Source organism: Tauraco erythrolophus, chromosome 7 (assembly GCF_009769465.1).
Source record: "Tauraco erythrolophus isolate bTauEry1 chromosome 7, bTauEry1.pri, whole genome shotgun sequence".
Classification (NCBI taxonomy): domain Eukaryota; kingdom Metazoa; phylum Chordata; class Aves; order Musophagiformes; family Musophagidae; genus Tauraco; species Tauraco erythrolophus.
In genome coordinates this window covers 2,704,929-2,731,064 of record NC_141471.1, presented here as the reverse complement: position 1 = coordinate 2,731,064, position 26,136 = coordinate 2,704,929, and the positions used below count along the sequence as shown (strand labels likewise).

The 26,136-nt window shown below is 54.8% G+C and overlaps 3 protein-coding genes across 7 annotated transcripts; 2 read left to right on the top strand and 1 right to left on the bottom strand.

Moving 5' to 3' along the window:
* Positions 1-268: 268 nt before the first annotated feature.
* Positions 269-17,096, bottom strand: GUK1 (guanylate kinase 1). 5 transcript variants are annotated; one of them, XM_086614571.1, is made up of 10 exons: positions 17,043-17,096; positions 16,975-16,982; positions 11,648-11,670; positions 10,602-10,715; positions 8,656-8,697; positions 7,092-7,188; positions 2,468-2,606; positions 1,396-1,480; positions 892-977; positions 269-446 (listed from the first exon to the last, which is right to left on the bottom strand). In XM_086614571.1, exons 1-10 carry the CDS (start codon positions 17,094-17,096, stop codon positions 411-413), a joined length of 684 nt encoding a protein of 227 aa, XP_086470697.1. In that variant the 3' UTR covers positions 269-410. The 5 variants fall into 5 exon arrangements, with proteins under 5 accessions (XP_086470697.1, XP_086470693.1, XP_086470694.1 ...); XM_086614567.1 differs by lacking the exons at positions 11,648-11,670; positions 16,975-16,982 and having other exon boundaries at positions 17,054-17,096; XM_086614568.1 differs by lacking the exons at positions 11,648-11,670; positions 16,975-16,982; positions 17,043-17,096 and adding an exon at positions 16,606-16,764 and having other exon boundaries at positions 2,430-2,601.
* A 750-nt stretch (positions 17,097-17,846) lies between these two features.
* Positions 17,847-18,437, top strand: MRPL55 (mitochondrial ribosomal protein L55). The gene is made up of 3 exons (XM_086615020.1): positions 17,847-17,872; positions 18,028-18,190; positions 18,263-18,437. Exons 1-3 carry the CDS (start codon positions 17,847-17,849, stop codon positions 18,404-18,406), a joined length of 333 nt encoding a protein of 110 aa, XP_086471146.1. The 3' UTR covers positions 18,407-18,437.
* Positions 18,438-19,606: 1,169 nt separating this feature from the next.
* On the top strand, positions 19,607-21,935 carry C7H1orf35 (chromosome 7 C1orf35 homolog). Its single transcript, XM_086614937.1, has 8 exons — positions 19,607-19,725; positions 19,812-19,965; positions 20,058-20,103; positions 20,200-20,282; positions 20,442-20,514; positions 20,878-20,957; positions 21,271-21,411; positions 21,677-21,935. The coding sequence occupies exons 1-8, from the start codon at positions 19,617-19,619 to the stop codon at positions 21,933-21,935; spliced, it is 945 nt and encodes a 314-aa protein (XP_086471063.1). The 5' UTR covers positions 19,607-19,616.
* The last annotated feature ends 4,201 nt before the right edge of the window (positions 21,936-26,136 follow it).

The window sequence follows — 26,136 nt, the reverse complement described above, 5'->3', positions numbered from 1 at the left end:
AGGGAGCAAGCGGATGCCAACACTTGTGGCATCAGGTGCCAGTAAAGGTGGAAGTGGGGGGTCACATCAATCCAAGTGGCTCCCCTTCTGAGAGTGGCATCAGCTGGGCACGACATGTAGCTCCACAAATATTGCAGTGGGATCCCAAGCCACGTGCCAGGGCCGCAGAGCGGCTCTGCCCTCTGGCTTCCAAAGCACCCGCCTGAGGTACAAACCCGGGAGAGCCCACGCCGAGCGCGGGGCGAAAAGAAACACACCCGTGACCACGTTTCGTTTTCCTTCCTTTTAATAGAAACATCTTAGAGTAACTCAGGAGGAGGGTCAGCCTAAAGGGAATGTCTCTCGGAATAAAATGGTACGGCGTGCTTCGGGAATGATGTGCAAAGTTAAAACGTCCAAGCAGGCTCAGCTCAGGACTTCCTGGATTCTTGGGTCTTCTTGATTTCCTGCAAGGAGATCAGGAAAACGACTGAGTACCTGCCACTCTTTGGGAACAACTCGGAGTTTCACAGCTCCAGGAGCAACCATCTCAGACCAGCTCTGCAGTGTCGCAGGACCACGCCCAGAGTTCACACACAAACCCTGAGGGACAAGGCAAGGTTTGCCTCCAAGGCTCTTCAGGAAGAGCACACCCTTCCATACTGCCAGGGACGTATGTTTGTTCTGCTCCTAACTCCGTACTGCGCTGGATCCGTTTCCCACTCTTAGGCTGCTGACCCATCGTCACTCATACGCCATCTGTGCCCGACTGTGTCACTCAGCAGCTCAAAATAGATCAAGTGTGGGCACGTGGGCACGTTTCTGTGGCTGCCTACAGACGGAGGCCGACCTGCTCAGGGTAGGTGCCACCCCTGCCTGGGCAGTGAGGCAGAAAAGCCCTCAACAACTCACCTCCAGGAGTATCTCCTTCAGTTCGGAATAGGCTTTTTCCAAATCGTCATTAATAATGACCAGGTCAAACAGGCCAGGCTCTTTACCTAGGGAAGGAGACAAGGACAAGGAGTTAGAGGAGAACACGCTTCTTCCCTGTGTCACGTCTCATAGAATCATGGAAGGGTTTGGGTTGGAAGGGACCTCAAGGATCATCCAGTTCCAACCTCCCTGCCACAGGCAGGGACACCCTCCGCTACACCAGGTTGCCCAAAGCCTCATCCAACCCAGCCTGAGTACCTGTGACATTTTAATGTCGTCATTTCAGCCACTGCTAACACACTGCTCTGTCAGCTGCCCACAAGAACCGCAGCGGAAACGACGCAGTACAGTCCTTGGATCAAATCCAGCTACTGCCAGCGCTCCTCGGGGAACACCAGCTCCATGTTCATGCAGAAAACAGCTCCTAAACCACCATCGCACTCGCTTCCCCCGGATACACCCCTCAGAGGTGCTTGGACTTACTGAGCTCCAAATCTACGCGGGCCGCAGTCAAACGCTTCAGCAAACTTTCTTCTGTCTCAGTCTTTCGGTCACGTAGTCTTTTCTCCTAAACCCAACGACAAACATCATAAAGAAATGAGTGTTCCCAATGCAGCATGCAGAAACCACCACCCACCCCATAAGCCAGCGCTGTTTGTCCTTCCAGTACCTAAAGGGGCTACAGGAAATCTGGAGAGGGGCTTTTTCCAAGGGTGTGTAGTGACAGGACAAGGGGCAATGGCTTTAAACTGAAAGAGGGCAGATTTAGATTGGATATAAGGAAGAAATTCTTCCCTCTGAGGGTGGTGAGGCACTGGCACAGGTTGCCCAGAGAAGTTGTGGCTGCCCCATCCCTGGAAGTGTTCAAGGCCAGGCTGGATGAGGCTTTGGGCAACCTGGTGTAGTAGAGGGTGTCCCTGCCCATGGCAGGGGGGTTGGAACTAGATGATCTTCAAGGTGCCTCCCAGCCCCAACCCTTCTGTGATTCTGTGATTTCCTACTGCCAGTGACCACGTGAAACAACACTTTGCAAAGGGTGCATGACCTCATTTACAGCCCAGCACAAACCAGTGGCCAAACTGAGTTTGGGCTCAAGATGTCCTGCCCAGAGCTCAAGTTCCCAGTCTCTTTTCTCCACTCTGCATCTTTTTTTTTTTTTTTTTTTTTTTTTTTTCAGGTACTGCTGGAAGATTAAATCTTTCTGCTGGGCTCTGGCATCCCGTGCTGTTGGCTTCTTCCTCCACAAACTCAAGGAGAAACACAGAATGCCTGATCCGCTGATAACAAGAGGAGAGAGCCAGGAGCCATGGGCTTCTCTGCCACGTGCTCCTTGCACGGCTCCAGCAAGTCACATATACGCATCTGCATCCCTCTGGGAGCCAGAGGTTGGGGAGTCAGGTTGGGCAGAGGTAACTGTGCTCAGAAACATCCTCCCCACCTCTTCTACAGCCCTTAAAAACCCACATATGAATCAACGAGGGGGAACCCAGATGGCTTCAGAGCAAGATGCTGATTACCTCTAACGGCCTAACGGCAAAGGAAGGCGGTCGCTCACCAAGATGTCTATGGACGGAGGCTGCACGGAGATGTAGATGGGGTTCAGGTCTGTCTTCTTGATGTTCTTCACACCCTGGATGTCGATGTCGAGGACGCAGATCTGATTCTGGGCCTGAACAGCCTGCACTGCACCTTTACTGGGGAAAAAGCAAAGAGGGAAGGGGTCAGAGCATCCAGCCACAGCAGTGGGGATCTGCGGAGTCTCCCTCCAGCAGCGGTTGTCCACCTCACAGGACTCCCCAGTGCCCAAATTGTGGCAGGAGAGAAGGGAGAGCCTGCTCTGCTCTTGCTAAACAGTTTCTCTCTCCTCAAGTGTCCTCTGGGTCCCTGGGGTGGAGCAGAGACCTGCTGTCACCTGCTAGAGAGACTGGAAAAACCATGACGGAAGGTGTGGAAATGGATAATGCACAACTATCCCATGAGCAGTGTGGCCCAGGGACAGTCCATAAAGCTCCTGCCTTCAACAAACACAGGAGCAACCTTCACCAAAAACACTGAAAACTTTCTTTCTCCAGAGATCCATCAATTTCTGTACCTATGCACTCTCCTGAAGGATGCTTGATGGAGATGGATGCTCCTCCCCGGGTCGCAAGACGCACAGTTAAGAAAATATTTTTTAAGTGGTGGTTCTCGTATATCATTACAGACCGTATCTCTTCCCCAACATGGGGGAATTGCCTCCAGCTTTTTCCTGAACACCTACAATTCTCCCTTGAAAAGCAGCAATGCCAACCCTCTCCTAGTGTGCTGCAGGTACCTGGGGTAGTTACTGAGTAGCCACCCTCTTGGGAGATTATTCAGTTGGCATTTGCACGGTGCTGGGCACAGGTGGTTCTTCAAGCCGGAGCTCCATGGCATGATGGGCAGTGTGGAGGGAAGCCCTGTCAGGAGCTCAGAGGCAGCACTGCAGGTTTTGAGGTCATGAATTCCAGAGGTCACACAATGGCAGCAGAGATTAAGAGAAAACACTGCCCTGCAACCAGCCTCCAACTTGCTCAGTTCCCTGCCCACACCTAGGGCATCTCTTTAGACCTCACCTCGTCACCATGCACCACCAAGGTTTGCTCCCTGATGCCTTCTGTAAAATGTGCTGAAAACATACTCCCTTAAACAAATGTTCCTGTATTGTCCTATACCCCAGGAAACAGGAGGCACAGCTCCAGTGAAACAGGATTTGGGACCCCCAGCCTTCCTCCCACAGCTCTCACCAGCCCCCCTCCTGGCTGTGCCTGCTGGAGGAGACAAGGTTCTTCACTGGCACAGAGGGAAAGCACCCACGGGTGTCACACGGCAGCTGCTCACGGCCACAGTGCTGCTGTTGGCAGGGTGTGCAGAGGAAGATGGAGAGTCCTGAACTCATGGGTACCACAGCTTCCTGACAGCCCTCTGCAAACACAGCTGGAAAGGACAGAGGCAGCACGAGCAGAAGGTGCCTCTTGGAGGGATATGGAGCAAAGCTGAGATGGGGAAAGCTGTAAAGATTTCTGGGAGCCTGAAAGCCCAGAAAAGCTCTGGCAAACAGAGATGAGCAACGGAGCAGCTCGACACAACGTTGAGCTGGGTGCGGCAGCTGGCCCAGTCCGTGCAGCAGGGTCTACTGCCTGTCGAGACACTGCCGTGATGGGGACACGAAGGAGGATGGAGGTGGCCGGTGACTTTCCTCCTGCCCTGGGAGTCCCACCACAGGGTCACAAACCCCAACAGGAAGGAGAAAGCTGAAGCGAAGCTGTGAGATCAGCACTGCGCCCTACACAACATGCAGAGATTTGCTGCCTTGCCTGGGTGGGCAGCAGCGAGAGCCCAGATCTGAGCCCCATCCACTGCCAAGACACAAAACTTCCCCAAAACAGCTTGGTTTGCCACGTGAAAGCTGCAGGCTTCATCTGGTGTCACCAGGTATCAACTGACTCCCACTACAACCGACCTACAAAGAGCCAGCAGCTCTCAGAGCCTCAAGAAGACAACTCCAAGCCTGCACTCTGACTTCAGCCTCTAATTTAAAGCAACTTCAAAGAAATCCTGTTTTGTTTTTTTTTTTTGTGGGCAGAAACTCACAGACAAGGCCCTTTCAGGGCTCTTAAATTAAGCAACTAATTTTTATTTATTCATTATTATTAGCTGGTGACATTCAGGTAGTCGAAAGGACCAGCAAAAACTTCCACTACTCAGATACACGTGAGGGACTGTCTCCATTTTATAACACACCTGAACAGAAACATCCTTAGGCACTGGTAGAGGAAATAAAGGAAATACAGGCTTGGAGAGTTTCTGTACTTACTTTGTTTGCAAACTGGTCCTTATTGCTGAGATGGTTTGAGTTTATTTCGGCCTCCCACCCTGCACGTCCACCACCACAGACAGAGCACAGGCAGCACGAATACGCAGAGGGGACAACGTGCAGAGAAAGCAAGGGCCAGGGAAAAAAGCACCTCGGAAACAAACCCAAGCACGTCATTTAATTTGGTTCGAGTATCAAATTCCTGCAAATCTCAAGGAAATTTGCTGAGATGTCTTCTCAGCACTCACCCTGAGGAAAAGGCACCAAGCCCAACTCCACCTGTGGCTCAGACATCAGAAAGCAGCCGTCTCCTCCACGGTGTGGCTGGCCTGATTAAGGAGGATACACACGAAGGAAGGACGGCTGTCCTACGCAGGATGGAGCCAGGGATTAAGGAGCTTGAACTCTATTTCTCCTTGGTGCTGGGTATTTGCAAGACGAGCTGTCAGAAGTTTTCTCTCGCCAAACGAGTGACACTGGAAGTATCAAGGCCAGGGCAGGGGACTGTGCTTCTCCATCAGCCTCAGAGGGAACCCAGCCAGACCCCTGCGAGGCTGCAGGGACAGCAGTGGTGCTTCTGCATGTCCCACCAAAACAGCCATGTTGCTGAAATGCAGAACCACCAACCCTTCCTTCAGAGCTGTACACCTACAGCACGTTCAGGCTGGGGGCCTTATGTAGGTACCTCCCACAAGGAAACCATCCTCAGAAAGAAACTTTGCCATCTCCAAAAAATCCTCAAAAAACCCACATTCAACTCTAAGAAATATTAAGTCTTCCTGAAAACTGTTTCAGGCAAATTTTTCCAATGCAACTCACAAAATCTCTCAGGAAGCATTCAACTTCCCTCCTTAGCAGGTGCTTTAACATAGCGCCACGATTTCCTCACAGTAATTATATCTGACTTCTAATTAACATTGCAGCTTAACGTTTTATTGACCACCAGCTCCAACGCCCAGGGCAATGCTATTTTAAACCCCACCTAACTCTTTAACCCCAGTCCAGGGTGCAGTTTATCTGTCCCTAAGCAGCCCCTTTACCGAAGCAGCATGCACACCTGTTTCACAACAGCCAACACAGACATCATCACCTCTGCTCCGGAATTCATCCTATTCAGACCATCAGGTAACACAGGAATAACGAGAGCACGTTTCTATTCCGCCCACTGCTCTCTCCGAGCACTTGGAAAACATTTGACAGGCTGGAGAGGTGGGCCTGTGAGAACTTCATGAAGTTCAATAGGGCCAAGTGCAAGGTCCTGCACGAGGGTCGGGGCAATCCCATGCACAAGTACAGACTGGGCGGAAAATGGATTGAGAGCAGCCCTGAGGAACAGGACTTGGGAGTGCTGGTGGATGAGAAGCTCAACGTGAGCCAGCAACGTGCACTGGCAGCCCAGAAAGCCAACCATGTCCTGGGCTGCATCCAAAGCAGCGTGGGCAGCAGGTCGAGGGAGGTGATTCTGCCCCTCTGCTCTGCTCTTGTGAGACCCCACCTGGAATACTGTGTTCAGCTCTGGAGTCCCCAACAGCAGAAGGACATGGAGCTGCTGGAGCGGGTCCAGAGGGGGCCACAAAGATGATGCGAGGGCTGGAGCACCTCTGCTATGGAGACAGGCTGAGAGAGTTGGGGCTGTTCAGCCTGGAGAAGAGAAGGCTCTGGGGTGATCTTATAGCAGCTTTCCAGTACCTAAAGGGGGTCTACAGGAAAGCAGGAGAGGGACTTTTTACAAGGGCGTGCAGTGATAGGACACAGGGCAATGGCTTTAAACTGAAAGAGGGGAGATTTAGATTAGATATAAGGAAGAAATTTTTCCCTCTGAGGGTGGTGAGGCACTGGAACAGGTTGCCCAGAGAAGTTGTGGTTGCCCCATCCCTGGAAGTGTTCAAGGTCAGGCTGGACAAGGCTTTGAGCAACCTGGTGTAGTGGAGGGTTTCCCTGCCCATGACAGGGGGGTTGAAACTACATGATCTCTGAGGTCCCTTCCAACCCGAAACATTCTAGGATTCTATGACTAAGGAGCATAAATAGTCTGTGAAAATCAATCCTGTACAAGAAAAAGCACATGAACTACTTCAGCAGCCCTCAAACACTGGAGGCTGCAGAGAATCTCACAATGCAGTGATGATTTAATTATGACGAGTTAACTCTTGGCAAGAGTTAATTTTGCCATTTTAACAAAGCTGACAAGGAGCCCGCTATCCAAACAAAAGGCTTTCCTCACGGCAAGACTCTGCAGGTTTGGGGTAAAATAGTGTCACTGGGTTCAAATATTTCTTCCTTCACCATCACCTCGACTCCCGGCACCACCTGGGTCAGCAGCAACAGCGTCTCAACCGCGTACCTCGTCCCGTACATGTTTCCGGAGAACTCCGCGTGCTCAATGAATTCACCGGCAGCAATTTCCTTCTGCATTTCCTCTCTGGTCACAAAGTGGTAATCTGTAGTGGGAAAACAGGAAAAATAGCCAGAAATTAGCAGCTTGAAAGGTAAAGTTGATGGTCAAAATGACACCCATGGGTGCTTAGGGGAGAAGCACCTTAAAATCTGCTTTGGGTCACGTTGGCAGACTGCAGGTATCTACCTTCCAAGTATGATGTATGGCATCCCCTCTCCACCCCAATTGCCCAGACACCTGCTCAAAGCTATTTTGGAGCCTTCTGTGTGGCCAGAAATGCTGCTGTACCCCCTTTCTCACATCCTTTCCCCTTTCTGGTGCAGTGGGAACCTCCCCCACCTCCTCACAGGTGTGGAACACATTACAGCAGGACCGCCAAGGCCCTTAATTTGAAAGCACTTATGATTAAAGACTGGAATGGGAAAAAAAGAGAGAGAGAGAAGTAGATAAAAGGGAACATCAAAACCAAACAGACTAAAAAGGAATGTTTCTCTATCTTTTGTTGAAATTCCTCCCTTTGACTTCAGAGTGAAAACTGACATTGGAAATTAATTGCAAACATCATTTGATTTTCTAAAATATGCAAACAAACCAGAAAGCAGAAAAGCAGCTGGCTGAGCTATTAATAGAGATAAAGTCATCTCGCTAAGCAGCCGGATTTCGCAAAGCATCCGAGTTATCTCACCAGGGCTACCTGGCACTTTGGAAAATGAAGCCACTCAATGCCTGAGAACAGATCAGGGTGCTTAAACTGAGAGTCTCACTCTGAAAACCTCAGCCAGCAAGTCAGAGACTGTGTCTAGAAAACAAAACTGGCAGCACACACTCTGCCTCTGTTAACGCTTCACTACTTCATTCAATTTTGGGTTTGTTCTGCCAAGTCCATCTCTCTTATCTTCTCTCCAAGGCACGGCACGTGCTGTAGAACAGCAGTAAATGGCTGTGGTCTCATTGCCACTGAGATAAGCAGCCTTCCAGTAGTTAAAGGAGGCCTACAGGAAAGCTGGGGAGGGACTTTTTCCAAGGGTGTGTAGTGACAGGACAAGGGGCAATGGATTTAAACTGAAAGAGGGGAGATTTAGATTAGATCTAAGGAAGAAATTTTTCACTCTGAGGGTGGTGAGGCTCTGGAACAGGCTGCCCAGAGAAGCTGTGGCTGCCCCATCCCTGGAAGTGTTCAAGGCCAGGTTGGATGGAGCTTTGGACAACCTGGTGTAGTGGAGAGTTTCCCTGCCCATGGCAGGGGGGCTGGAACTAGATGATCTTTGAGGTTCCTTCCAACCCAAACCATTCTATGATTCAGAACAAAATTGTGTGTGTGCGCGTATACACACACACACTCAAATATATCACTACTGAATGCCTACTCCTCCTCCTTATAAACATAAATGTGGGACTAACTTACCTGCTAGTGGGGATTCATGCATGCACTCCACGTAAAAACTTAAAATTTTTCAGAGGAATTGTTTGCTGAGTCTGATTGAGACAGGCCCAACCACCACAGACTCACCTTTGCCATTTACTTCTCCAGGTCTTGGCTGCCTCGTGGTGTCTGTAAGCAAAAAAACAGCCCTGTAAATTTTGTAGATCACCTGAGGAGGTAATATTATCACAGAAATAAAATCATGTATGCAGTAGGTTAACCCAATCACGTCGTAAGCTGATGCTCTAGTTAAAATGATCAAAGTTTCTGCAATCAGCCAGTGTAACACACAATGACACGCAGGCTCGGCCTTTAATTGAAGAATCCGAGATAATCTGAAAACAATCAATTAAGATTGTCAGGGGCTGAGCAGTTAGTCTGGACTGGAGAGATGGGCCTGTGAGAACCTCATGCAGTTCAACAAGGCCAAGTGCCAGGTTCTGCACGTGGGTCGGGGCAATCCCATGCACAAGTACAGGCTGGGCGGAGAATGGATGGAGAGCAGCCCTGAGGAAAAGGACTTGGGAGTGCTGCTGCTGGATGATCTTTAAGGTCCCTTCCAACCCTAACCATTCTATGATTCTATGACTTACCAGGCTGGGCTTAGTTTTCAGCTCTGCTCCAGCATTCCTGTGTAATCCTAGACAAGTTATTCAGAGCTCTGCCTCAGCCGAGGGGAATTAGCAGTGCCCTGCTTCACAGCTCCCTTCATTTTACAAGATCACGCGGCACCCACACAGTGCTTAAAATAGCCAGATTTAACCAACATGGGCAACCTCCTGCCGGAGCCAGGTGAACCCATCTGGCAGCCTTGGAGCCCTGCTGGAAGTCGTGCAAACCAGTAGTATTTTAAGCACATGCTCTGCAAACCAGAGAGGAACTGATGGTCATCACGGATTATTTAGGACTGGCAGGAGTTAAGTTCTGCAATGAGGCTCTGATCACCTGGAAGTTTTTATAAAGCACCAGTCGCCAAGGTCTAAGTGCCTATGGAGATTTAGGAAAAAAAAAAAAAAAAAAAAAATCTATCCAGAGGCAACCTTGGGGAAAACGATGAGAGATTCAGTCGAATCAAGAGCACAAGACAAAACACAATAAGTTTTTTTCATCTCCAGCAACATTAAATTTTTAAACATCCAGTATTTGCCCTTTCATGGTAGAAAAAATCTAGATCTTGATGCAAGGATTTCACTCGCAGTATCCAAAGTGCTGGGACAGTAGAACACATTTTGGTAATGTACTTAAAAACACCTTGCAGAACTCCAAGGAAAATCAGGCAGGTGAGCTGTGGACACAGCCCAGGTTCCATGTGTAACCTTTAAGGTGTTGGCCAAGGAAAAGAAAACAAAATCAGTATTGCACCAGGCAAGCTGCTTGAAGAAATTCCCTGCACTTAACTCTCCTGTGGTCACAGGCAGGCGTGAGCGGTCCGAGCCGGCCGGCCAGAGGTTATTTTCATATCCCAGGGAACCATCCCAGGTAGGAAAAAAGGACCAGCACTTGGTTACCAGAGTAGAATAAGTCAGCAAACCACCAGAGCAATGGCAAGAGGAGGAACGTACGCAGGTGATGGGGCAAACTGACTGACCCAGTAATGAGAAGGGCTTCACAAAACACTTGAATTTTAAGGCTGAGATTCTGGGGTGCAGCCCCTGGGATGTTAAAATCCCCACCAGTTCCTGCAGGTGGATGGAAAGAGTTGGCTTTTGAAGCAAGTGGGTGGGGGGTGGATTTTGTTACTTTCAGAGTCAAGAATCACTCAGAAAAATCTCTGAGCTGTGTTTAGAGGTGTGGGGAGTCACCAGCCTGGAAAGGGTGCTATTCCAGACAAATCTTAGACTTACCACTCAACACCAGTAATAAAAGGCGTCCTGATTTATTTAAATATCCCAAAGAGCCCACAGACAGACTAGGACACAGGCAAGCCATGGAAGCCCACTGTTTGAGGCAAGAATGCAGCCACTAAAGCAGGCCCTGGGCTAGCGGCCCTGAACTCCTCCACTGCCCTTCCTCAGGGAGACACAGATACTCACGGGAGACGCTGAAGCCGAAGATGTTCTCGTAATCTTTAAGCAATTTCTTTAACAAAGTGCTCTTCCCTGCACCTGATGGGCCACTCAGAACCACTGGTCTCGGCCCCTGCATGGCTAGAGAGACAGAAAAATACAGGTCTGGTTAGAAACACCCATGAAAAAAAGGTCACAGCTATGGGTTCCCACAAAACAGCATCTATCCTTTGCTCTCGATTCCAAGTTTCTACAGGTAAATCTGAAATCACGCGAAACCACAAACCTAGAGCGGACAGAAAGTAACTGGGAGTGCAGGAAACACCAGGGAAATTCAAACAGCTACTAAATTGGCAAACTGGCAGCACCCAGCAGGAGCTGCCACCTCTGTACCACAGCAGAAGATCTGAGCTGGGAGGCCTGAGGAGTCAGACACCGTTTTGGAAAGCTGACAGCGGAGGCCACCAGCAATGCAAGCAGGACAGCTTCACCTTGCTTTGCTGCTGGTCCCAGTTCTTCCCTGGGGAACAAATACATCAGACAAATAAAGGACATTTATCGCTGCAGCGTGAACACTCAGCTCTCAGGTTAAACTCATAGGACATAACCCAAAGGAGGAGGAAACTGGGCTCCAGCTGCCAGTAAACTGGGATAATTCAAGCCAGCTCTGTCCTAGCTCTGTTCTCTGTCATCAGGGTTGGGTGTCTCTAGGACCTAAATCCTGTGGAAGACGTTCTCTAACAGGAGGAAAACGCTGTCTGTGCCTGGTGGCATCTAGAAACATCCACAGAGACCATTAGATGTTTCCTATCATTCCTGGGACAAATATCCATGTGCAAAGCCTTTACCACAAGCAGACAACGTTCTGAAGCCCAGACCCAGAAGCCCAGCACGTCCTTCACCACCAAACCCCAAAGCCTTGCAGCAGCGGTCGGAACATGGGTGTGATCTGGGACACGAACATGCTTTGGGGTTTATTTCCATATTTCCTGGAGCACTAACTACAGCTCAAAGTGTCCCGTGGCAAGAGAAAGGTCTGGTTCCTGGTACAGGAAAAAAAAAACAACAACAACAGGCAGCCTGGGGCCACACAGACCTTTCTGGAGCTGTTCCTTCAGCCAGATGGAAAAACTGCGTGTTTTCACGTGTCTGCCTCTCTGAGGAGGAAGAAAGGTTAATTATCAACACGGGAATAAAGAAGAAAATCCTGTACAACACTGCAGGGGGTGTCACTGGGGACCCTCATCCATCAGCAGCAACTCAGCAGCTTCTCAACAAGAGGTGTTGATGAGAGCAGGACAAATCCAACAAGCCTCTTCTTCCTATTCCAAGCAGAAAAGCCCCAGAAATGCCTTTTTTCTCCCTCATGGCCTGGGTGTGGCCCGAAGAGCAAACAGCTGCCAGCCAGCAAACGCCTTTCCATTGGAAATTAGATCATGGCAATGTCACCCTGACCTCAGAAATCACTTTTCAAACAGCCTTAAGCCAAAAGCCGGCTCTTACAAAGCCAGTCGCGGCTCGCGCAGCGGGCTAATCCAGGCTGCCTCCCTGACCCCAGCCTGGGCAAGCTGGACACCTCCTTATCCCTAAATCCCTCCTGCACAGACATCTACCAGCTAGAAAGTGACACGAGTTTTCCTTCCGTTCCCCAAGGATGCTTCTTCCTTGTCAGACCTCCCCGGATCAGGCATTCTCCAGGGACCTCAGAGGATCAGTCCCATCGTATGTGCACGGCCACGTTGCTGGATTAGGCTCCATCATCCAAAAAAAACCCAAGAAAGCTGAACAAACCTCTAGGGAGTCCTTCTGGGGACCTGTCCCACCTTCCCCTTAGCCACTGAGCTTTGATAATTTCCAACTATCCCAGGTTTTGCCTAGATGTTCGATGCAAAGAGGAGAGCATGACCTCCTCCTGCATCTCCTCACCAGTGAAATGCTCTTCGGTGCCGCAGCGAGGAAGCAGAGGGGCCCAGAGCACCCCCCTCTCCTCTGCCCCTGCCAGTTCCTCTTCCCACCTAAATCAAACGGATGGGCCCCAACAATTGCCTGCAAAAAAATCCAGAAGAGGAGCTACACAAAGTCCACCCACTGCCTTCCAGTCATCCCAGCATGCTCCGTAACACAGCTGCTCCCAAACGATGCTCCTTCATCATACGTCAGCTTCCTCAGCTGCCCCCAAGGTCCCCGCACACGGCATTCCGACACCAGCACCGGGTGTTCCGCAATTCCGTCTCTGCCGTGGCCTGGCTGTGCCAACAAGAACCTCTCTGGATGCACAGATCCCAGCCCCTGCCTGCAGATCCCAGCCCGAGGGAACAGAGCTTTCCTCCCTCTCCTCCCTCAAAACTTCATCCGCTCTTTAGCGGGAACCAGTAGGAAAAGGGGAATTTTAAGCTGCCCAAATCCCTTACAACCATTTCATCAAACCCCAGACAAACTGGGAAGGGGTAAGAGGGATGGGCAGCGTGCCAGCTGGGCACAGGCTACACCGCACCCTTACCTGTTGCTTTCCTCCCTTCCAGCCCAGCTCCCAAGCCCAGTTCCTGGCAGCGGTGCCGGGCTGGCGACACGAGCGCGCCGGCAGAAAGCCGGGCTATTTGTGAGCTGCCTGAAGCCTTAATTCCCGAGCTGTGATTTTACATGGCCAATGAAAACTGCTCGCTGGGCTTTAATCTTCTCCGGTGGTTTCTCCCCGCTCCCTGCTCTCCCAGTTGGCAAAACTGCAGTCAGACATCCAGCCCTAACAGGTGGACACCAAGAATCATGGAATGGTTTGGGTTGGAAGGGACTTCAAAGATCATCTAGTTCCAACCCCCCTGCCATGGGCAAGGATGCCCTCCACTACAACAGGTTGCCCAAAGCCTCATCCAACCCGGCCTTGGACACTTCCAGGGATGCGGCATCCACAACTTCTCTGGGCAACCTGTTCCAGAGTCTCACCACCCTCAGAGGGAAGAACTTCTCCCTCATATCCAATCTAAATCTCCCCTCTTTCAGTTTAAAGCCATTGCCCCTTGTCCTGTCACTACACACCCTTGGAAAAAAGGGTGGGACCCTGCAGGATCTGCACCACTCTGGTGCTGGTGGTGCTTTTCTGCCTGAAAGGGTACTGGTGGGGTGTCAGGGGAAGATGGAGATGCTCTCTTTTATCTTACTCCCTTTTTTTTCCCCCCAAAAAAAATACTCAGAACTAAAGAAAAGACACGTGGGTTGTGATCACAGCTCTTGCTTCTTTGGGAAACAGGCTAAAAATAAACCAAGAGACTTGCAGGTGCTTCCTTGCCTCCCTCCAAACACATCCCTCCTCTTTTGCTGGAGATCTGCAGAGGAAAGCAAGACATAATTTAGAGGGGGAGGAAAAAAAAAAAAAGGCATTTCCACTGCCAGATGAAGGGGCTGGGGCCTCGTGGGCAGCAAACGGCAAACACCCAGCTGGCACACTGGGAATCTGTGGCAGCCCGGAGCAAAACCAGCTCCCACGAAGCGTTTTCCAAAGGCACCCACCACCCAGCCCAGCACAGGACTTTGGGGGCAGCTGCTCAGGGCCAGAGAGCCGAAGGACTAAGATGTCCTGGAGACAATCCCTGCCTCGAGACACAAGCAGCACAGAGTGGGAGCGGGCACCATCTCCTCCAGAAAGGTGGATATGGGGCTTTCAAAATCTCCAGTTTGGTTCCCAGCACAGTAAGGCACCCACAGAGCATATTTTCAAGCTGTCTGTAGCAGTAACATTACAGGTACATACTTATTTTGAGCAGAAGCTCATTTTTTTCCCCCCTTTGCTCAGATTTTGGATTTTCAGAGCAGCCAATCTGCAAATATCTAGTGCAGAAGGTCTTTCACCTCCACTGGGATACTCGTGAAACCGTTTTGGATCCAGCCTAACCACCACACACCACCAAAACCACAGCAGTCTGGAGTCAATCAGCAAGAGAGCAGCATGACTATTTAACAAAGACCCTCATGTTTGAGGAGGTGCCACACCTGGGACTGAGGACAAGTGGCTACATCGTCCACCTCATCTTTTTGCAGCCCGGTGGGGTCTAAGGAGGATGCAGGAGGTCGTCACTAAGGCAAGGAATGTTTCTCGCTCCCCTCCTGCCTGCTAAAGTCTCCCTGGATTTTAACTGGGAGATGGCAACACAACCAGGGAATTGCAGGACAGACATCACAGGAGTTAAACAAAATTGATGCTGATCAGCAGAGAGGCTTTGAAGAGAAGGTAAAGCCCCCTTACAAAGCAGAAAAGAAGATTAAAGGACAGTTTCCCTGGAGTGCCAAGAAAGGTCTCCTGGTTAGGATTATAATCCCATTCCCTATTTTTAGCAGGTTCGTTACAAAGCCACCACTCTCAGCTTTCTAAGTTTTGTGCCGCTTTCTGATAATCCAACCCAGCTACAGTAACACAACAAAGTTTAACATTATCTGAAGGAGGACAAGGCAAACACTCAGCACCTCCACATCTGCGAGGAGCCCTAAGGGCAGGACATCCCCTGGGCAGTTAAGATGGCACTAGCTGAACCAAAGGCCACAGTCCCAGATCTGCACTCGCTCGGTCAGGGAACGGGTGGGCAAAGGCTCCAGGCCTTCACCTGCAGTGTCCCAGCATGCGGAGACAATGCAGGACAGCTGGGCTCAGAGGTTCTGCCCTGATGGCCAGCGGGTTGCTTATAGAATCATAGAATGGTTTGGGTTGGGAGGGACCTTCAAAATCATCTAGTTCCAACCCCCCTGCCATAGGCGGGGACACCTTCCACTACACCAGGTTGCTCAAAGCCTCATCCAACCTGGCCTTGAACACTTCCAGGGATGGGGCAGCCACAACTTCTCTGGGCAACCTGTGCCAGTGCCTCACCACCCTCAGAGGGAAGAATTTATTTGTTATATCCAATCTAAATCTCCCCTCTTTCAGTTTAAAGCCATTTCCCTGTGTCCTATCACTACACACTCTTGTAAAAAGTCCCTCTCCAGCTTTCCTGTAGGCCCCCTTTAGGTACTGGAAAGCTGCTATAAGATCACCCCAGAGCCTTCTCTTCTACAGGCTGAACAGCCCCAACTCTCTCAGCCTGTCTCCATAGCAGAGGTGCTCCAGCCCTGTCATCATCTCCGTGGCCCTCCTCTGGACCTGCTCCAGCAGCTCCATGTCCTTCTGATGTTGGGGACTCCAGAGCTGAACGCAGTATTCCAAGTGGGGTGTCATGAGAGCAGAGCAGAGGGGCAGAATCCCCTCCCTCTCCCTGCTGCCCACGCTGCTTTGGATGCAGCCCAGCACATGGTTGGCTTTCTGGGCTGCCAGCACACATTGCCGGCTCATGTTGAGCTTCTCATCCACCAGCACTCCCAAGTCCGTCTCTTCAGGGCTGCTCTCAATCCATTCTCCACCCAGCCTGGACTTGTGCTTGGGATTGCCCTGACCCACGTGCAGGACCCTGCACTTGGCCTTGTTGAACTTCATGAGGTTTTCACAGGCCCACCTCTACAGCCTGTCCAGGTCCCTCTGGATGGCATCCCTTCCCTCCAGCGTGTCCACAACACCACACACCTTGGTGTCATCCGACATCACGCTTAAACAGAGAATTATTTGCAGTAATGAAACAGGAGCAGAGCATCCTCACTGCGGTAGCCAGAGCTGACGGGACCACTCAGCCACCTTTTCCCTGGAAGCAATTACCTAAAAAGCACTAATGAGCCACTGCACTGATTTGCACTCCTCGCTCTGCAGGGAGCAACGATGCAGCAGGAGGAACACAAACCACTTGCTCAAGGTCACTGCAGGAATCATCCAGGTCCAGGCCACAGATGAGGGAGGCCAGGAGTCACTCCAAGACCATGTCCTGCTGCAAAATCGGACCAGTTTAACCATCCAACTGGCTTGAGCCAGCTCACCCAGCTGGATACATTTCTACAGAGGTGATGCTCAGACAGGCGTGGTTTTGCCACCCGCTTCCCCTCTCGTACGCTGTGTTTCATGACGCACAGAGCTTTACTCTCGAGTGTCTGACGGACGCTCACCCCAAAACCCGTGTCTTACCTCACCATCTCACGGGACCCACAAACCCCACCGGATCCAGCGTGCGAGCCCCGTTCGGCTTCTCTGAGCGGAGAGGGGGGACAGGGACACCCCAGGGCCACCCCCAAGCAGCGCGGCGATGGGGACCCGGCGCGGCCGGAGGGAAGGGGCCGCCGCTGGCCCGGGAGCGGCCCGGTAGGGTCCAAGCCCGTCCCAGCGCACACCCACGGCCGCCCTGCGTGGGCGGAGCACCCACGGAGTCGCTCGGAGGGGCGGCGGGAGAAGCTCCGCACCCCTAGCAGCCACAGCCCTCAGCCAAGGGGCCTCTGTGGCGGGACCGGCGCCCCGGAACCGGCCGGCCCCCCTCAGCCGAGGGTCCCGGCGCCTCACCCCGCTCCCTCCCGCCGGGCCGGGCCCCTCAGGGAGGGCGGAAGGACGGCTCCCCCCCCCCCCCCCGCCCCGCGCTCACCCGCCGCCCGGGCGATGGCGCCGCGCAGCCGCCGCCAACTCATGAGGGGGCGGCGGGGGGGGGGGGGGGGGGGGGGAGAGGGGGGGGAACGGGACGGGGAGCGGCGCTCCCGTCAGCCCTCGCGCTCCCGCCGCCGCCGCGCGCCCTGACGTCAGCCGGGGGGCGGGGGGAAGAGGAGCGCCGCGCGCCGGAGGGTGCGGTCACGTGAGCGGGGCAGACCACCAGCGCGGGGCGGGGGGGAGGGCGGCAGCGCCGGGATCGAGCGGTACGGGGGTTGGAGGGACATGGTGGTGCCGGGGGGGCGCCTGAGGGGTCATGGAGGCTGGGGGGGGGGGATGTGTGGGGTGGTGTGTCAGCTTGGGGCCGCGCCATGATGGGGGCGGCGCGCTGCGGCGGAGAGAGGCGCTGGTGGGGGGGGGAGGAAGTGGAGTCACCCTGGGCTGAACCATTGCGGGGCGGGGGGGAGCTGTGTCGGGCCGAACCGAGATGGGGGGGGAGTCCTGGCTGGGCTGAACCATAGCGGGGCAGCGGGGGGAGCCACGGTGGGGCTGAACCATGGCACGGGCCGGGGGAGGGGGTGTATAGTGGGGCTGAACCGTGGCAGGGGGAGCCATCATGGGGCTGATACATGATGGGGAGGAGCCCGGGGGGCCACGCTGTGCTGGGGCCCCAGGGCCGCCACCCATCACCTGTCCCAGGAGCGCCCCTTGTCCCACAGGGTGTCCCCAGGAGGCCGCCTCGCCTCCTGCTGCAGCTGCCCGTGCAGGACCTGGCGTCCCTCACCCGCAGCGGGATGGCGGCCGCTAGCAGGGCGCTGAGGTGAGCGCGGCGGCGGTGGCTGCGATGCCGGGGAGCGCAGCCGGGTCCTTCGGCAGGAGCCGGAGCGGGTCTGGGTTTGGTTTAACCCGCCACGGTGACTTCTGACCGCGGTCCCCTTTCCCTCCCAGCGCCCTGCGCCCCGCCGCCGCCCCCAGGCTGCCGCCGACCATCGCCGCCTCCAGCCGCAGCAACTCCAACCGCACCTCCGTCTCGCACCTCCACAGACAGCTCTACGGCCGCCTCTATCCCACCCTCCTGGTCAAGACCGACGGCTCCACCATCCGCCTGCGCTACAAGGAGCCCAAGAGGATCCTCATGGTAAGGCGGGAGGTGCGGGGGGGGGGGCCGGCGGAGGGGGCGGCGGGGGGGGCTGCACGCCGCCGCCCTCAGCTGCCCCTGGACAGCAGCGCGCTGCCGGAGGCGGAGCGCCGGGCCCGGCTGCGGCAGCACTTCCCCAGCAAGCCGAAGGCCGAGACGGAGGAGACCTTCGAGGGCGTCGACCTGGACACCTACAGGCAGTTCTGGAAGAAGTGAGGAGCTGAAATTTAAATTAAAATAATAGATAAATAAATAAAGCCGAGAAATGAGCCTTCGTGGTGAAAGTGTGGGGTTTTTTTTCGCCGCGGCTCCCCCCCCCCTCCCCCCCGCTCGCTGGCGCGGTGGTACCGCCCGCGGCGCGGGTCACCCCCGCGGCTGCGCGCAGTGGGAGCGGCCGGGGCGGGGCGGGCGGGAGGGCGCGCGGGCCGGAGCGGCGCGCGAGGTGCGTGCGGGTGAGGGGGGGGGCGGGAGCGGGGGGGGGGGGGGGGGGGGGGGAAGGTGGCGTGTGTGGCCCCGCGGTTTGCAGCCGCGTTTGCGTCTCGGAGCGCCGGGCGTGCCGTGTTCCCCCTCCGGGCTGCGTTCACACACCCCCGCGCCGTGCAGCCCCCCCCCGGGCCGCGCATTTCCCACCCCCCCGTCCATGGCCGTGTCCGTCCCCCCCCACCCCGAACCGTTCACACCCACCCCCGAACCGTGCACCCCCCCAAGCCGTGCACCCCCTTCAAACCGTGCACCCTCCCGAACCATGCACCCCCTCCCCAAACCGTGCACCCCCCCGAACCGTGCACCCCCCCAAACCGTGCATCCCCCTCAAACCGTGCATCCCCCTCAAACCGTGCACCCTCCCGAACCATGCACCCCCTCCCCAAACCGTGCACCCCCCCGAACCGTGCACCCCCTCCCCAAACCGTGCACCCCCCCGAACCGTGCACCCCCCGAACCGTGCACCCCCCCCGAACCGTGCACCCCCCTCAAACCGTGCACCCTCCCGAACCGTGCACCCTCCTGAACCATGCATCCCCTCCCCAAACCGTGCACACCCCCCCGAACCATCTACCCCCCAAACCATGCACCCCTCCAAACCGTGCACCCCCCTGAACCATACACCCCCCCTAAACTCTGCACGCCCCCCCGAACCGTGCTCCCCCCCCCCAAACCGTCCACCCCTCTAAATCGTGTCCCCCCCTGCCCCCCCAGACCATGCAGCACCCCGCTGCAGCGCGACCCCCCCCCCTCAGCGCAGCTCTGCTTCTCTGTGTCCTCCCCCCGCCCCCCCCGGGCTTTGGTTACCCCCCTGGCACCTGGGGGGGCCATTTTGCCCCCCCCCAGGGTTCCGCAGAGGGGTCGGCGGGAACAATCCCGCCACTGATCCCTCTTCCAGGTCATCAGCCGCCCCCCCCTCGCCCCAGCCGCGGGGTCCGGCACCATGTTCGGTTCATCCCGAGGGGGGGTCCGGGGGGGCCAGGACCAGTTCAGCTGGGAGGACGTCAAAACGGACAAACAACGGGAAACTACCTGGGTAAGGGCTGACCTGGGCGGGCACGGCGTGGGGGTGGGGATGGAGTGTTTTTGGGGTGCGGTGACACTTTTGGGGGGGTGGGGGGTGTCTCTCCCCCCGCAGGGAACTCCCTGATGGCACCGGTGGGCCGCTGGCAGAAGGGGAAGGACCTGACCTGGTACGCCAAGGGCAAGAAGGAGACGGCCCCGCCGCTGTCCCGTGAGGAAGAGCTGGCCGCCGTCCGCCTGGCCGAGCAGGAGGCCATGATGGCAGCCCTGTGAGTCCACCCCCCCCCCAAAAAAAAAAAAAAGTGGGGGTGCAAAGCATCGCTCCCCCCACCCCAGCATCAACCGCTTTCTGGTTTCACAGGGGCTACAGGAATGTGAAGAGGCAGCCCACCGGCCTCAGCAGGGAGGTAAGGGGGGCACGTGGTGCCCCATGCAGGTGTACCCTGTACCCTGCTTTATTTTGGGGGGGGGGACATGCACAGGGTGCTCTCCCCCCTCCCCAGGACCTGGCCGAGGTGTGCAAGCGGGACGGCGCCGAGCGGGACGAGAAGGACGTGGATCGAGTGGTGGGCTTGGGCAGCTCCAGGTACAGGGCAGGGAGGGTCTCGTACCAAAATGCCCCATTTCACAGCAATTAGATTTTATTTTTTTAATTATTTTACCGTTTTGATGCTTTTTTTTGCTTTTTTTTTTCTGTTTTGTTTTTTTTTTTTTTTAATTTCATTTCGGCGACGTCTCTCCGCAGCGGTAGCGCCGGCCGGGTGATGCTCTCCAAGGAGGACAAGGAAGCGGCCAAGATGGGGCTCTCCGTCTTCACGGTAAGGCACCGGCACGGCTCACGTCTTCCTCGTGAAGTTTAATAAAAAAAAAAAAAAGATGGAAAGAAAGATGGAAAAAGGCGAAAAGCCCAGCCTCGCGTTCGGAATGTTTTATTCCAAAGCAAAGCTGGTGGTTGTAGTGCAGGAGCTCCCAGTGTCCCGTTTGCACAGCGTTAATTTGTGGAGTTTTAATTTGGAAGCAGCTCTTGGCGGGTATTTAAATTTTTTTTTCCAAATTTAATATTTTTTTTTAAATTTTTTTCTAAATTAAATTTTTAAAGGGAGAAGGTCCCTTTTTCTTGTCATTCAAAGTGACGGGCTCACAGACTCAATCCCTATTTTCCTTCCCTCTTCCAACCCCAGCACCAGAAAGTCTCCAGCAGCCCCGAGACGTCTGCCTCCAAGAAGAAGCCAGAAAAGGAGGAGAAGGTAGAGGAGAAACGGTGAGGATGGGGACCACTGCTTTGGTGGGAAACCACCAGAAATGGCCTTTTTTGGAGGATGATATTTTGCAAAACGCTTCTCTGGCTCTGTTTGGCATCGGGCTTGTTCTGCATCTGCCTCAATCACTCCCTAAAACCTTTGCTTTGCCCCTAAATTTTTTTTTTTTTTTTTTTTTTTTTTACTGGGGGCTTCTCCTTGGCCAAGGAGGGAAGTGGTGGGATGCACATGGAGGAGGGGATGGAGATGAGCTTTCGGAGGAGCTGGAGGGATGCGTGGGGCAGGGATCCTCACTGCTTGATCTCTTCCCTGCAGACCGGAGAGCAACAAGAAATCCAAAAAGGAGAAAAAGAAGAAGAAAAAGAAGAAACATAAGAAGGAGAAGAAGAAGGACAAGCATCACAAGAGGGATGCTGCTCCATCATCCTCTGATTCTTCTCCGGACCAGGATGAGAGGTAGCTGGGTTGGGATGAAGGCTGAGCCCTGGTCTTGGGGAGGGGGACCAGGACCGGGGAGGTCACGAGGACCCCAAGACCAGAGCTCACAGGGCATCATCACTGGAAAACAGAATGAAGGATTTAGGAGAACCACATGGTCATGGTTGGCATCAGGATGCCCTGTTGGCATCTTCTGCCTTTCTAAAATCCTATTTTTCATCCCAGAATTGGCTCATTGGTATTGCCAAGGTTCCCCATCTGACCTTCTCCTCCCTCCCCATAGAACCCACCGAAGGAAAACCCAACATCACCCTGAGATGGCGCGGCACGGTGGACGGCGGCGACACGACACGGATTCCTCTGCCAGCGGCCGGGATTCGGGCCGGAGCCCCTCGCGCCATCCCACCCGGCGGCGGAGCCGCAGCAGAGACGGCCACGGTCGGCACCCGTCCCCGCGGCGCAAGGGGAGGAAGAGGAGCAGGAGCAGGTCCCCCGTGTCCCGTGGGGTCAGGCAACGCCATGACACCGATTCGGATGACTGACTGGGAGCCTGTTTTGTTTTGTTGGTTTTTTTTTGTTTTTTCCAGGGAAATCTCACACAGGTTATATATTTTTTAAAGCTGTTAAATTAAAAAAAAAGCTGTAGCTCTGCGGTTGCTGGGGCTGAGTCTGGCCAAGGGGACGTTTTTTTGCGATGCCAGCTGCCCTTTCCCTGCCCACAGCTCCTGGGGCAGCACTGGCAGCCTCCCCCAACGTTGATCCCAGCCGTGGAGCGGGGGCAGCAGGCACCCAGGCACCCTTCTCCCTCCCTGGATCTGTCCACCCAGGCATGATTTAGCCCCGGGGGATGCTGTGGGCTGGGTGCTGGAGCTGGGACGGTTCCAGCTGCGGTGCTGGGAACGCTGTGGACGCTTCGTGTTTGTGTGGAGAGACTTTGGATGCAGTTATTATTATTATTATTATTATTATTATTATGGTTTTTAATTATCTTCTTTCAATGCCCTCAAATAACTGCCGGTGAAGAGGCTGGAGGAGAGTTTTTTTCCTTAAACCCGCCCTTCCAAGTTCATCAGCTGCAAAATAAAACCCGGGGCTCGCACGCCGCGGGGAGGGTTTTGCATTTTGGACCCGATGGCTTTATGATGGCCAGACTGTGGGGTTCTCCACGGGGCCACCTCTGCTCTCCGTGGGGTGGTGAGTGCTGTCGTGTCACAAGGGTGCTCCCCATGGGACCACACGTGCTTTCCATGGGGCTACGTGCGCTCACCGTGGAGCAGTGATGCCCTCCAGGAGCTATGGGTGCTCTCCAGGGGTCATGGGCATTCTCCATAGGGTGACATCACATACTCTCCCTAGGGCACGTACATATGTGAGCAGGGGAGCACTCGGGACATCCCCCCCGCCCCCCCCAGGAGAGGGCAGAGCCCTGGCAGGACTGTCCTGAGGTGATGTTCACCACCCCTGTCCTCCAAAAGCTTTTAATTTGGGCAGATCCTGGTGGGACATGAAGCAGAGGTGGCCCCATCACCCCCAAACTCCTGTGGGGTGGCAGAGATCACCGCAGCAATGGCCATGCCATGGGGTCCCCTGGCAGCGTCCCCCCTGTGTCCATGTCCCCTGTGTGGGGATGGAGCAGCCCATTCCCCCAGGCCAAGTGCTTTCCCAGCCTGAGTTTGGGGAAAATCGGGAACTTTATGACTCGAGCAGCTGCGAGTGAGGGTGATGGATGTTGCTTTTGGTTGAAAAAGAGCTTTTTTTTTGATTTAAAAAAAAAGGAAACTGCCCTAGTTACGGACTGCAAGGAGAACCTCTGGAATAATTTCTTGGATGATGGTGGAAGGAGACAGGTGGGGTTTGGCCATCTCCTATAGACGTTTGCCCTGGTCATGTCCACCCCACAACAGGGCACGGAGCAGCGAGCTCTGTTCCCAGTCAGGAGTTTAAACCTCAAAACCTCGGAGTATTTATGTGCTTGGTGTCCTGAGAAAGAGGAATTTTCCATCAATAAGTAGAAATATTGATCCAAATAGAAAGGGATTGTCCCGAGCAGCTCTGGGTTGGCTCCCAGAGTGGCCGCACCAAGCACGAGGGCCTCGTTTGTGTCATTGATGATGCAATTTCTCCTGCTTAAGACAGGGCAGTTTTGTGCATCTGGGCAGACAAAAGCCTGGGGCTGGTGACCAGCCTCGGTTTGCACTTGGGCAGCGTCGGAGCGAGGAATCTTCTGCCATCTGGGTGGCCGTGCCATCGCCCTGCCCGGCTCAGGGACGGGCGTGCGGGGTAGGAGCAGGCGTGCCCGGTGTCCAACAAGGGCAGCATTCATCGTGGGGGGCGGCACGGCGGGATCAGGGCGATGAGCTGAAATAAAGCCTTTCTGTCCCGATGCCCTCCCGGGCTGCGAGCGCACGCTCAAGCAGCGGGAGATACTCCAGAGCGGTTGGAAGCTTTGGTGATCCCCCTGCCTGCCCCCCAGGATGTTTTTTTGGGGGGGGTTGACAACTTCTTGGCAGCGTGATGGGGCTGTTCTTGGCCTGAGCAGATGCAGATCCAGCCCAGGGACCCCCTGCACGGCTGCCCACGTGCACCCCATGTGGCACAAGTGGGGTGGCCCCGAGCCCGCACGCTCCTGGGCCGGAGGCTCTGACCCTGCTGGCACTCACCAGACCAAGCTCGGGGTCACCTCCTGGGGATTTTTGGGGTCCAGGCTGTGACTGGTGCCTGCTGGGAGTGTCCCAGTGCAGGGCAGCGGTGGGGATGGTGGAACAGGGCTGTGCTTAAGAGGAACTCGGTGTCGGGAGCTCCAGGCTGAAACAGGGAACTACGGGAGAGCTTAAACACCACGTTTGTGCACCAAGCAGAGAAAAAACCCAGAGCCCACGCAAATCCCAGCATCCTGCTCTGCGCCACACTCCCCTCTCCGTGGGCTCCCGCTTCCCCCTGCCTTCGTTTCCCAAGTGGGTGGGATGGATGCTGCTGGCAGAGCTGGGATCTGGCGAGGTGGTTCACACCCGTGGCTCTCAGCACACAGCCCAGCCAGGAGGGTGCCGGAGGGTGTTCCGTCTGCCGAGGCCGATGCCGGAGGGGCTGTGGAATGGCTGCCCCGGCACAGTTCGGCCTGGCCCGGAGGGCTCCCTCTCCCCAGGCTTTCTCCTGCCTCCTTTGTGGGGAAGTTGCACCTCCCGCTGTCTGGTCCAGCGCCTGCGGAGCTCACACCCGTTCCCCACCAGCTGCTGCAGTTCCTGCCGTGGGCTGATGCCCCCCCCGGATCCCCCAGGCAGGAGCTGCTCCTGCTCTCACCCCTTGGAAACCTCTGCCCATCCCCATGGCTACATATCCCACCTGTCTCCCTGCCGAGCAGTTGCACCGGTTCCTGGGTGGACAGAGGAGGAACCACACCGGCTGCCAACCAGAGCTGCCATTTCGTGCTCACCCTTTCCCCAGGGCGTGAGCTGCCTCCTGCCTGGCTGGACGGGTGGCTAAAATCCCTGGAACAGAAAAGCCTGTACTGCCCAGAGCAGCTGAGGCACAGGCTCCCACAGCTCACTGATCCCAGATAACATCAGCACATTCCCCATCTCTTCCTCCTTCCAGCCCCAGCCAGAAGCAAATTCCGTGATCTGCGGTGTGGCCGGGGCAGCCTGGCCACCGCACGGCCCCTGCGCTGACGTGCCCCAGGTAAAATCCATCGCTTTGGAGGAGCCTTCCTGCTGCCGATGGGGTCAGGGTGCTGTCCTGGCAGGGCACCCACCTTTTTAGGGACAGGGAGTGGGAATGGAGTGGGGGGCTCTGCTTGTTTCAGTGGTGCAAAGTGACACCATCGTAAGAGATGGTGTCTTCTTCATCAAGCTTCTTCTTCAAGCTCAATTCCCTCCCGGAACAGGAGTAAATCCATGTCCTGCCCCATCAGGCATGCGAAGGTCCCGATTCAGAGCCTGAAATTCAAGGCCAGGCGAACGGCTTCGGAGGAATAACCTGACTTACAGTTTTGTAATCGTTTACCTAATACTATCTGCTCGTTACTACCAGGTGCAAGGAGCAGACACATGGTTCAGGCAGCCCTCGCTGGGAAACCTGCCCCCCCTGCAGCTCCCCCAGCTGAAGACAGGGCAGAGAAGACACACAGTTCACTCCATGAGCTTCATTCCATAACAGAAGTCTTGGACTAAACCTGTGCTCAGGCCAAGGGCCAGTCCGCACACACGCATTAGGGAGCTGCCGGAAGTATTCGGAAACAAAACCTGGGGAGTGTGGGCAAGTGTCATCTGCTGACCAGAGAGAGCAGGAGGTCATCAGAGCTCTCACTTGAAGCAGATGCCAGGTCAACAGCCTACAAAGGGCACAGCTCTGGTCCCCTCCCATACCCACCCAAAGTCCCAGGTTGCCCCACCCGTGAGGTTGCTCTCCAAGCTGCATAATACACCTTTCATCTTACAGTTAACAGGGGAATCTCCTGCAATTCCAGCCAGGAAAAGAGCCAGCAGCTGGCCAGCAGCCCAAGCGTGACCATCAGTGACGAGAAGGGGCAGCTGACCGGGGAAGGCAGGACCATCAGCTGGGAGTAGCTCTGTCCCAGCTCCAGAGGGGAACTACAGAATGGAAAAATCCAAAACAAAGTGTTTAGGAAGGCAGACTTCATGTTTTTTCACCCCCTCAAAAAAACCCCACTAATTCACAGAGCCTATTATTAAATGGGATCAGCAGGAAGAACGATCTACTGTGGGAAGTGGGACTACTCAAGAAGCT

Excerpts from the sequence above, each read along its gene's own strand:
- MRPL55 (XM_086615020.1), top strand. The coding sequence starts at position 17,847 with ATGGCGGCCGCTAGCAGGGCGCTGAG. Across the intron at positions 17,873-18,027 it reads GCCGCTAGCAGGGCGCTGAG|GCTGCCGCCGACCATCGCCG; the intron begins GTGAGCGCGGCG and ends CGCCGCCCCCAG. Across the intron at positions 18,191-18,262 it reads AGCCCAAGAGGATCCTCATG|CTGCCCCTGGACAGCAGCGC; the intron begins GTAAGGCGGGAG and ends CGCCGCCCTCAG.
- GUK1 (XM_086614571.1), bottom strand. The coding sequence starts at position 17,096 with ATGAGTTGGCGGCGGCTGCGCGGCGCCATCGCCCGGGCGGCGGGTGAG. Across the intron at positions 2,607-7,091 it reads GGAAACATGTACGGGACGAG|TAAAGGTGCAGTGCAGGCTG; the intron begins GTACGCGGTTGA and ends CTTTTTCCCCAG. Across the intron at positions 447-891 it reads TGAAGGAGATACTCCTGGAG|GAAATCAAGAAGACCCAAGA; the intron begins GTGAGTTGTTGA and ends ATCTCCTTGCAG.
- C7H1orf35 (XM_086614937.1), top strand. The coding sequence starts at position 19,617 with ATGTTCGGTTCATCCCGAGGGGGGGTCCGGGGGGGCCAGGACCAGTTC. Across the intron at positions 20,104-20,199 it reads CCACCGGCCTCAGCAGGGAG|GACCTGGCCGAGGTGTGCAA; the intron begins GTAAGGGGGGCA and ends CCCCCTCCCCAG. Across the intron at positions 21,412-21,676 it reads TCTCCGGACCAGGATGAGAG|AACCCACCGAAGGAAAACCC; the intron begins GTAGCTGGGTTG and ends CCCTCCCCATAG.